Genomic DNA, 12,127 nt, shown 5'->3' with positions numbered 1-12,127 from the left:
TTACTGATTGAACAGTATTCTACCAACCAAATGTTAACATATTTTCAATCGGTAATTACTTGATAAGCCTATTAATTAAAGAAGGCTTTGAGTATCCTCGTTGTTTCATTTCGTACAAGCAATATGTTTGCACGTCAGTGCGTGCGTCTGCTACTGTAATTTATATTTGCAAAGCCTCGAGAGCTGGAGAGAAAAGTGGACAAATCCGCATTTCTTACACACATCTCCTCAACTCTGGCCCATAGTCCACGTTAGTTGGTTCGTGATTTTGAAAAAAAAATTGGACACAATTTTAGGAGAACAATTGATCAGGCCTATCTAAAGAAAGCAATGAATGAATGATTGAATGTTTTTACTGACGTAAAATTTCGCAGCCCTTTTGGGCTGAAGTACATTTCACTCACATAATTTAAAACTCCACAGAGCAGTAGGATTCAATTAGCTAAAACGAATAACATATTTAAGGTATTCGTATCAAAGTAAACATCAAGATGACAGTATAAAAATCACAACGATAGCATAGCAACTACATGTCGTTCAACATTCTTAACAATGACTGTAAGGGGCTGTTAAGTAGGAGATAGATATAGTTGCCTTACATAGACATTCTCAACTATTATGTTCTTAATCATTCTCAGCTCAGCCTGTTGGACGATGGGCAACCTGTTTTGCGCGGTGGAGAAATCAAAACACGGGTACGCGCCCATTCCTCCAGCGTCCTCTACTGGCGTCTGCTATAAATGCAGAGACGATTTTGGCAATATTAGTAGAGTGCTACGCTATTAAGTTTTGCTACTCTCGGACAGTCGGACTCCAATCAGAGGTTCGGCTCCGGCTGTTTTTTACGTATTTTGAGGCGTTTTTATCGGGCTTTCTATTTTTCTTAATGTCACACTCGCGGTCTGATGATCTGAATTGTCGGGGAATTGGAGAGAAATGTTATGCCTGCACAAGAAGGTCTCTATGAGTAGCGTTACACTTACACTTTTTTACAGACAAATTCCCTAAGTTCGATGAGAAACCATAAAATTGCTATAGCGTTAAAAAGACAGACAAGCATCAAGTCAAGGTCTTTCGTGCGAACCTATAGATAACTGATTACATACAAAACATCTCATTTGCGCTGTTGCACCGTTTATTGATTTGATTTGAGTTTTCAATCACCTAATTTGTGCTGCTGCTGAAACATTTCCGTCTGACAATTGCAGGCAACAGCTATGATGGGTAGAGCAGAGTCAAATTGACATGTTCAGACAATTCGGCCTCCTACAGCTATAATATCCATGATACAATCCACTGCAGATACTTCGGTTTTATCGCACTCCACAGTACATGTGAACAGGTCACAGGAAGGTTGCAAGACTACGTGCCACAATCCCCCCTTCTCATCAGTTGGGATCGTCTACATTGACGTCACGGCGTGACCGGAGTGCTGTATTTAGTTGTTTCTACCTCCGCAACAAGTCAACAAAGTAGATCTATCCAACTTATAGCAGTAGTCATGACATACAGTCAGGATGGTTGTCAAATGTTGATGATAGGTATATTATGTCTTGTTTTATTGCTACATTTTGCGACTTTTCATGAATAAAGAAGAAGCAAGTTTGATTGTTTACTCTGCGGATGAATCTCATGCCCGAGTCCCGCACGGCAAGCACTTGCGCTTCCCCAACATGGCGGCCATGGTTTCTGTATGAGGAACATTTTACATCTTTGACATCGAATTTTGCACAAATATGAAGCGCCAGCAAGACAGAGAGACTCCCACAAAGAGTAAACGTTCCAGATCGAGTGCTGAAGGGCGCGATAGGAGCTCCCGTGATCGTGGGAGCCCGGACCATGAGCGTGAGGGCCGGGGAAACAGCAAGGTGAGCTCTCGAAGTAAAGACCGACCCAGTTCCGAGGAAAGGACTCGAGACAAACGCTCCCGTGACGACCGTTCCTACGAAGGAGAGTTTCGCAGGAGCAGTCCCAATGCCGGTAAGGGTGACAGACTTCCAGATTACAGGTCTTTGTGCGTCAGTAACTTTGGATCGCACCTTTCTGAGTCCGCGATCAGAGACGGTGTGTTCCACGAGTTCAAAAAATATGGGGAGATCAACGTGAAGGTAGGGTTCAGAGGGGACGAGCGCGTAGCCTATGTCAACTTCCGCTTCCCACAGGATGCAAAGGACGCCAAGAAAGGCAAGCTTAAGCTCGTCTTGTTTGATAGAAGCTTGCGTGTTGAGCCTGTGTTCAGTCCGAACAAGTACACCCTCCATACAAACAAACGGGAACGTCGGAGTTTGACCCCGGAGTTTTCCAGCCCTTCCTACCCTGCCAGCCAACGTGACGGCCGCTCACCTGTCCCTGGTAGAAGGGTCAGCACACGGCATGGGAGTCTCACACGAGACCTGCCGCCCAGGGAGAGGTTTGATGAGTTTGATCCCGGTCCTAGAGGCCGGTTGTATGCCAACAATGATCGTTACCCGTACGACATGCTACCTGAGGATGATCAGAGGGCCACCAGAACCTTGTTCGTGGGGAATCTGGAGTACAACATATCGGATACTGAGTTGAGACGTGCGTTTGAACCCTTTGGGTATATTGAGGATATAGACATCAAGCGACCAATGCGTGGCCAGGGTAATGCTTATGCGTTTGTGAAGTTTACAAACCTTGATGTGGCACACAAGGCTAAGTTAGCAATGCAGGGCCAACCTGTTGGTAGGAACCCGTGCAAGATTGGGTATGGCAAGGCACTGCCTACAACTTGTCTGTGGGTCGGGGGTCTTGGACCCTGGACGTCACTCGCAGTGTTGGAACGAGAATTTGACCGTTTTGGAGCAATCAGGAAAATTGATTATGTGAAGGGTGATAACCATGCATACATATTGTACGACAGTTTGGATGCTGCGCAAGCTGCATGGACGGAAATGAGAGGATTTCCGTTGGGAGGGCCTGACCGTCGTCTGCGTGTTGATTTCGCCGACCCTGAAGGTGCACTTCGGTACCCAGCATTTCCCCCTGACCGCCGTCCTCCCGGCCGCGATGAATTGATGGTTGAGTTTGACCACCGTGATTTAGACCGACGTGGTAGTCGGGGATTGACACCCCCTCCTATGTATGCTAACCGTGGGAATAGTTTTGATGACCGAGCCTGGCATGATGCACGTAGGGGAGGATTTCGCCAGTTTGATGGACGCGGGGACCATCCCAGGACTAGGGATGACTGGCAAGATCGTAACAATGGTGGAATCCATCGTGACATGCGCGATTGGGAACAAGACCGGAGCCGTTCGGATGGGTTGGACGGGGGAAGAAACAGTGGCAGCTATGGTGACAAGCGGAGACGTTCTCCCATGGATAATTTTGATTCCCGTGACCGAGATCAGACTCCAGAGCGCAACAGGAAGCTGCAACAGCGTTCGCGTTCACGCTCGCCCCGTTCTGGTTCTGCCAAGGGTAGCCCCAACAACCGTGATCGTGGTCGTTATACGGGATATGTAAGTCCTGACAGAAGAGGTTACTCACCAAACCGCAAACATTCCGTGGAGGATAACTCCCCCAAGGGCGCTCGAGACTCAAAGCGCCGCCATTCCCAAAGCAGTGAGGACCGCTTTATGGACCGGAATGACAACGACGACCGAGACAGGATTGACAAAGACCACAAGACTCACCGTCATGGACGACGACTCGACAGTGCGGAAGAACGTGCCAAGGCCGCTGCTCTGAGAAAGGCAGAGAATCTGAATGAAGTGGCAAAACATTGCTCCGCAGTGTGGAATGGAGCACTTGTGTTGAAGAATAGTGCTTTTGGTACCAAGATGCACCACCTGGGAGGGGACAGCAGCATCGTGGAGAGTCTCTTGCTCGACAGGACAGCTCAAACACCTGTGCTGAAAATCACACAGCGTTTGCGACTGGACATGCCCAAATTGGAGGAAGTGACTCGAAGGATTGAGTCCTCCGGGATGGAGGGGCACTGTCTCCTGTTAGCTTTACCTTCGTCAGGACAGTTTGAGGACCCAACACTGCCAAGCCAACAGCGACCCTTGCGCAATCTGGTTTCATACCTCAAGCAGAAGCAGGCGGCTGGAGTCATCAGTTTGCCTGTGAACGGAGGCAAGGACAAGAACAACGTGGGCGTGCTTCACGCGTTCCCACCCTGCCAGTTTTCTCAGGGCCAGTTACGCCGACTGGCACCCAACCTGCCACAGCACCCAAGTCCAGAGGATCACTTGGTGGTGATTATTGTGCGGGGATGTGCATAAAGATTACCCTGCGGGAGTTCTGCTTGGATGTAAGATGTTGTGGCCAACCTGTAGATGTGTTCATCAAGTATCTACCCTACTGTCTTGTGGTGATTGATGAAACGTTATGGCAGTACGATTTTGTATTTACAATCAAGTGCGTAGCATCGAGTTTTCTTCTCTACAGCAACCACCAGGATTTATCATTGAATGAAGAACAAACCGAAGTGGAAGTCTTCAATCGCCAAATGTGTTAATTCCCATGGAATAACTGTGCAGAGGGAACTGATTAGAACAGTGTGTTCAAATGGTTCGAGTGTTGGAACAAGGCAGAGAAAATCACTGATTGGAAATTCTACATCTGTGTTTCCCACGTGTGTTGTCAATTTTTCAACTTCTGCTGCAATTTGTATGCCCGAGTAGTGGAAAGAGATCACATGCGAGGCATGTCTCCTATACCTCATCAAAATACAGCACCGTATGCTCACTCTGTGCACAGAATGTCAATGCGAGAGTGTAGAAAATTGTGTCTAATGGAAGCACATCAAGATGAATTTAGGAATCACATGTTAATTATCAGAACTGCTGCAACGTGACTTACGGAGTACAAGCTGCAAGTTCAACTTTTGGAATTCTATGATACCTGACAAAAATTAAATTTCTTCAATCGGGACTGTTAACAGCTTTGCATGCTGTTTGGAGGATAGAGTCGTGCAACAAGTCAAGGATTCACACATTGGAAGTCCATATTGGTAACAGATTATGCATCTTAATCGGGTGTGAAAATGAAGCTGTATTCAAACAGGACATGCAGTGTGGACTGTGGCTATGGAAGGAAAACTTCTGTGTTAATGTGTGCCCAAATCTCATCACTGTAAAGACGTCTGATGGAATTGCAAAAGACTGAATCTGTGCAACAAAGTGCCTATCTTGAAAAAGGAATACAAATTCTCTCTTGAAATTGCCCAAACAGCCAAACCAGTTGAAAAATCTGTAAGCAGAGGACATTGTGAGCCCTCTGTGTGCCACGCCCCTAAAATGTTGTCTTAGTACCCTGGCTTCAAAACAAAAGGTGAAACAAAAGGACTATGGGAATACTGTATTGCAAGATCCAAGTGAAGATCAGGAAATTGAGTCGTCATGCAGTAGGAAAGTGCAGTAATCAAAGAACTTTGAAACAACAACATCGTGGAATGTGACAATTTACAAGGTGGTGTTGAAGGAAGCAGTTTTCAAAATCTCAGCATTATGGCAGTGTAGAAAATGGGATATCTGGAATGGAGTTGTAATACTACTGGAGTATTTGATATTTCTTGATATGTAGAGTTCATGGAGTTTTGAAAGCTTCCTTTATCACTACTAGTAAAGGTTGTCACAATGTATGTTCAATACAATTGTACTACTGTATGATGATATGTACAGCAAGATGGTCACCAATGAGGTTGGGCAGGAAGGTGGTGTCTGAAATGGAAGGATTACTGTCACATGCATATGAACTATGTCTTAAGAATGTCCTGATTGTCTGTTGCTATAGTGATGATGTTATATAGATCACGTTATGTATGTCAGAATAAGGTTTATGCAATACAGTCATGCAGAATCTGTGGAAAGTGTACTCTGAAAATCACACTGAAGGGTAGATGAAAGATATTATTTTATGCAACTGACTGTATTTGTATACACAATAACCAGACTGAACATCCTGAAAATCAAAGATCAGGGTCACATTGATGTGGGTGTTTACGGTATTGTTTGTATCAAGATGACATTCATAAAAAAAAACAAGTCAGAGAAATCTGAAAACTGCACAAGACTTCTCGGTTTGGTACATTTGTGTGTACAAATGTAAGATTATGCAATCCTGGACAATTGCCACTGACATTAACAAGCAGGGCTTGGTATTTTCCCATCTTTATGTATCCACATGGACTTTTTGTAACATGAAATGTTGCCCATGAAGATGTACAATGTATTTTGCTTCTTTTGTATGTGGATGATAGGACTGTTTGTTCAATAATTGATATTGTGAGATTTACAACAAGATGGGTGGTATTGAGCATTGTTAATAGTCGGAATTCTCCTGTGTTTTGTACTTTCTCAAAAATGTACAATTTTATGACACATTCAATGTTACCTTATTGGCAACTTTTTACACATGGTGGTTTGATACTTTGTCAGTTTCCTTGTGCAAGTACCATCTTTGCAATGTGTCGAAGTACATTCATTAGACAAGCCAGACAACAAATTGACTGTTAATGTACAAGATTATTTCACATGCAGATGATACTAAAGAGGCTCAGATGGATTGAAATGAACTGTGATGGAGTAGTACAGCCTTGTGTAAAACTAGGGTACTGATGTGGACTGAACCACTGCTATGAAAGGGGTGAATGTCTTAAGAAGACAAATTGTTCTGAAATGATGATCATGATGGTTGCTTGTATAGAGCATGGAAATTATTTTTAGAGACCAATGGACATTTTAGTTGGAAGGCTGTGTTTTGTAGGTGTATTTTACAGGGCTGAAGGTGTGATGTGTAGGACTTCCTCAATTGATCTTGTCCCAAATGTAATCATAGATCCTTCCTACCCATCCTATCCATATAGAAATTAAAGCATGCAGATGAGAGATGTATTTGTCGTCATGGTCATTGCTGTCACAGTATTTCTAGGGTACCATTGGTTAGCCTTATATACTAGTATATAGTACAAAGCACAAGACATCAACTCTCAAGTATGAATAAGTAGATTCAGCATATGAAATAGGCAAGATTAGATAGAAGATACCTGTTTCTGTTAACACATTTAGACCTACCCTCCAATGTTAGATTAGGGCCGTACAGAAAAATCTCCTTAGTAAAAAGAAAGCAGCAGAGAATCCTGACATAATCTAGTAATGGCTGTCTATTTGTCAGATATCTGTACCTTTGTTGTAAAGAGATTAAATTTACAATGAAGGTTGGCTTCTGTCCTACAGCAAAACATGCTGGACATTAAAACATCCATGGAAGCCGCAAGTATATGCATCAGTCACCAGGCAATGGAGTGGAAAAATGTAGCATGAAATGGCATTAGGGGCATGTATCATATCAAAGGTAATTGGTTGGAAGAAACTAATTTTAATATGGGACTACCACTAAATGATTAGTACATAACACTTTGGCTTTGAAAAACAATGACAAGCACTAGTGTTTGTGTACAGTACTATGTACATAGTTTATACATAGTAGTGTTGACATTTATATCATGTCACCATAACAAATCTTACTGCACTGCCTGGAAGAGGTCAAGCTAGGTTTAATATGAACAATGTTCATGCGCCATCACCCTCCGGGTACATGTAGGTGGCAGAACCAGCCACCTGCCCAAAATGCTTGACCTACATTTGGAAAACACAGTTGAGGCCTTCTGTACAGGGAAACTAGGGTGTTGTAATGTTTTGTATGCTAATAATGTCCTCTGTGGCAACTATATATGGCATTCCCTGAACCCTAAAGGCAAGCTGAAAGTATATCAATATAATCTCAACTCAACATGTAGTCAGAAAACCCTGCAATCAACAGTGATGCCTCCGTAGTGCTATTCAGGCCCAGTTGAGCAGACAGCTGGAACAGACAATAGGCTGGGCCTCACTGCATGCCTGACATGCTTCATACTGGTGATTAATGATGCACTTTTATCTGCAGTAGAATATAGGAAAAGCCTGTAAAGGTTTCTTAGGAGCAGATAACAAAGACTTGGGAAGCCATGTTGACCTAAGGTCATTAATGAGTTGGGTAGAAGTACTAGTAGTATTGCATTGTAGCCTGGATTTCAGACTTTACAAGGGCTACATTGGCCAGCTTTTTTTTTAGCTCTAGAGCCAACTTACCCCCAAGGAAATTTTACCCCAGTTAGATTTAGAAACTGGCCGGATGACATAGAGACGCTAAGTGTGTAACTTAGGTCTGTAGTAAAATTTCTCAACAACTTGGCCCCGAAGCCAGAATCTGGCCTGTACAGGCCCTGGAAACAATCATGCATCCTGGTTAGTTGGATTGTGATGTGAAGAATACACTGACAAACACTGGTTGTATACAAGCAATATTTATTGGCCATATATTACTGACACAATGATACCTATTAATTTAGTTAATGATTGCTTTAAAAAAGACAATTTATTGCAAGATTGTCTAAATATATGGTATATCAAATGATGGCTTTCATCAAAGAAGCAACAGACAATCCCTCAAAGCTGACTCGACCGAATGCCTTCAGTATTTACAAATACAAGTACCAAGTTGTCAGCTGTTTACTAGTATACACCAAAAATATACTCATCGGTCAAGTTGTAAAGCCTCGTCAAAATAGATCTTGAATTATACATCAAGTGCAAAAGATGTGTAGAGAATATTGTATACAACGAAGCAAGTATAGGAAATGAATAGCTCCCATCATATTGTGAACATGATTTGGTTAAATGAGAACTTGGAACTATGTAACTATAACATAACATGCCCAAAGATAGAAGCTACCAGTGCCATGACACATATATGCTATGTACTCTGTTGTTTGTCAAGACTTGTTGTGGCTAGGGCTGTATGGCAATACTTTGTAGCCTGGATGCCAGCATTCTAACTTAAGCAAGCTCTCTCAAAATGATAGGAAAAGACTAACATGCAGGCTAGCTACATTGTACATCTTTAACAAAGCACATACAAATCACTCCACTAATGCCAGAAGCTGCAGTACATAAAGAGTCCCATAGGAGTCTCTTCTGCTATACATGGTTCCTTCAAGGAGGTTATTTTCCTTGGTTCCTTGAATGATTTTCTACCTTAGAAATGGGAATCTTCAGAAATGTCTTGTTAGGAGTAAAGGTGACAGATATATTGCAAGCTTGGAGCAGTTTTTAAAGCAGGATAGAGAACTACCATCCTGTGTTTGTTCACTGCTCACCCAACAACAGAAGTCCACAAGAATGAGCAGCTTTTATCCCATTGTCCCAAATTTACAATAATACATTTTGCTTGATCCCAATGTATGGCTGGTTCAATATCTACTTACTGGCCTGTACAAGATGCATGTTTATGATTACACCAGTGTTTTATGTACATGTGGCTTGTTAGTAACAAACCATTGCAACTGATTACAAACAAACACCAATTGATCAGGAAAAGGCAACAAGAATACTTCCTCTGAACAGAAAAAAGAAGAACCATGAGTTGGTTAAATGTACACTTTAGCTACACAATTAAAGGTTTACACATGCTTTAACTTTCTCCCTTTGTGGCCTCACACTTGTACCAGATTTACAAAATCAAAGCAACAAAATTAGAAGCTGACACTTCTAATCATTACGAAAACCATACATTGCCCTTCAAATACAGAATTCTTTAGATCTTGCCCAGTACTTTATTATAACAGAACAACTTTTATTATAACATAAATGTTGATTTAAACCAAACTTTTAAGTTCAGAAATTAATTCATTACTGTATACAGTACATGATGAGGTTTGCTTCACTTATAATGGATTGAATATCTTATTGTAGAAGTTTTTTTTATAAATTACAAAGTAGCAACCTGTATTTACAGTACAAAGATACCACTGTCACTATGTATGTATCATATAATGTTACGTATGTATACAGTATAGGCAGTGGCTATGTATGTAACATATCAGTAGCTTTTTCCATGGCAGAGCTCTGATGTTTATTATGTACAGCACCTGATCAAACTTCTGTATTCGAATACGAAATAACTTGTACATACTGTGCTCTCATAAAAGTATAATCAACAATAATTTTTATTGGCAGTACATAACTATTTCCACAACCAGAAAATTGTATAGCATATATTGTAATATATTGTCAAATAATGGCTCATAATGGAATGAGACAACGTCAAGTTAACATAACTTCTAGCACCTTAAAATAGCTATCTGCTTGCAAGAAAGCTGAACAGAAATCTCACTTCTCAAAGTGAACACAAAAGTACAATTAGACTAAACAAGAAATTGTGGCTCAACATGAAATTGTGGCTCAGCAAAACAACTCGAAACAACCATTTACCTAAAGAAGAATGAAAAGACTATCTAGTATCTACATTATCTATTTTCGGAGACACTTTTCCGAGGTGTTGGAACAGGCTTGGGAAGAGGCTTGTACGTCTGCTGTGCTGTTGCCTGTTGGTTCCTCTTCTTCTCTACCAGTGGAGGGGGGGAGGACAGACTCACGGAGGATGGAGACATGTACACTGATGTGGGGGACATGTATACCGATGATGGCGACATGTACACGGACTGACTGCCCTCGGGGCTCTCCGGAATCCGTGGTGTTTGTCCACTTTTCGCTGGAATTAACGGTGTGGAGTCAAAGAAGGCTGGCTGTGGTCCGTGCCTCCCGAAGGACTTGCTGACTTGAGGTTCTACTGTGGTAGGTAGCGGTGGGAGAGGGCGTACTCTGGAAGGTTTGGGGGGAATGGGAGGAATGGTGGCTGATTCCACGGACCCATTGGTGTCTGTTGAAGATGTAGAGGAGATGGAAGACGTGTCTGATGACTGGAGGGATGCCGGGGTGGGGGCGGCACGGTTTGGGGTGGGGGGAGGACTGGGGGCCAGGCCACTGTCCAGGGACTGGAGAGACACTGCAGATGCCTATGGAAAAAAAATCACACAAGAGTTCAGAGGATGAGAAAGTCACACAAAACTTCTTCCAGCAACTACTGATGAAATGACAGTAAAACAAACATAGCACTACAACACTGGAATTCTATCATGTTAGTTAAGCAGCAGACTACATGTGATGTCATCATATAGTAGTAGTTTAGGGGTCACGCAGTTCCCCCTTTTAGTCCAGAACATCATGACTCACTGAGTTTGTCATGTTGTATTAAGGCTCCATTAGAGTTGCACTATTTGGTATTACACCTGAGTTGCTCCTTTCACAGTCCTTGATGACTGGTGCTTTGAATTTGAAGTGGCACATACACATGTATTGTGGTGGAGTACTGAAGTTACCAAAATGCCACTGATGTAACTTTGTTGCTCTTCCATAAATCCCAGGTACAGTGATTGGTTAAAAGAGCAGTGATACCAGCATGACAGCATGTTTTGAAGAGCCAATGAAGTTTTTTCAAGCTCACAACTGTCAACAAATTGCATGATCTAAAATATCTACATGTAGGATGATTTTCTGAAGTCATTCCAAACTTACCCTCTTGACCCTGGCTGGTAGAGCAGGGGGCACAGAGTCCTCTCCTCCAGCCTGGGACACACTAGAGGTGATGGAAGATGCTGATGATGTGGCTGTTGAGTTCAGCGAGAAACCTCCTGGTGGGGGGGCAGGAAAGAAGTCAGGAAATTACCTCACAAAAATAACATAACACATTTTGTAGAACTACAAGAGCAAGACACATATTACATAAGGTATTACATGTTTTCTATCATTTGTAACGTTCTGGATGTATTTCTATTTCCTTTAACCACAACACATTGACAAATACAGTCAAATCTGTACAAGTGACCACCTCCATATAAGGACCACCTGGCCAATCTGACCACTTTTTTAGGGTCCATGAATATTTTTTCCATTGGTACAAGGATTAAGATTCCTTTCTATAGTTACCATTTGCCCACATTTAGACCAGATTTTATTGGTCCTCTGAGTGGTCTTTTAAGGCAGGTTTGACTGCTCTTGTTGTTGCTACATTAAACACCTAACTTAAACGTCTAAATGAGTGGGTGTCATAGAAAACAGAGATCATGTGTTTCCAACAGGATGCATTATGACATGAGAAAAACATAGATAGATGATTATAGGTAGATTTTTTTATACAAACCCTCTTGACAAGCACACTTGTGAGGAAAAACTACTGGTGAACATTCAACATCACACACAATGTATATGTTACAATT

At 42.2% G+C, this 12,127-nt stretch overlaps 2 protein-coding genes across 2 annotated transcripts in view; one reads left to right on the top strand and one right to left on the bottom strand.

The window, feature by feature from the left end:
* The first annotated feature begins 1,526 nt into the window (after positions 1-1,526).
* On the top strand, positions 1,527-6,862 carry LOC118415546 (RNA-binding protein 15-like). The gene has a single exon (XM_035820228.1). The coding sequence runs from the start codon at positions 1,737-1,739 to the stop codon at positions 4,251-4,253; it is 2,517 nt and encodes an 838-aa protein (XP_035676121.1). The 5' UTR covers positions 1,527-1,736; the 3' UTR covers positions 4,254-6,862.
* Positions 6,863-10,000: 3,138 nt separating this feature from the next.
* LOC118415544 (dedicator of cytokinesis protein 3-like) overlaps positions 10,001-12,127 on the bottom strand; it is a gene marked incomplete in the record, with an annotated part of 60,575 nt that continues 58,448 nt past the window's right edge. Inside the window, 2 exon segments of the mRNA XM_035820224.1 lie at positions 10,001-10,867; positions 11,427-11,542. Coding sequence (XP_035676117.1) covers positions 10,319-10,867; positions 11,427-11,542 — 665 coding nt within the window.

This window comes from Branchiostoma floridae, chromosome 5 (genome assembly GCF_000003815.2).
Source record: "Branchiostoma floridae strain S238N-H82 chromosome 5, Bfl_VNyyK, whole genome shotgun sequence".
In the NCBI taxonomy this organism is placed as follows: domain Eukaryota; kingdom Metazoa; phylum Chordata; class Leptocardii; order Amphioxiformes; family Branchiostomatidae; genus Branchiostoma; species Branchiostoma floridae.
This window is presented reverse-complemented; position numbering and strand designations above follow the sequence as displayed.

What these genes read in the sequence shown, in the direction of transcription:
- LOC118415546 (XM_035820228.1), top strand. Translation starts at nt 1,737, where the DNA reads ATGAAGCGCCAGCAAGACAGAGAGACTCCCACAAAGAGTAAACGTTCC.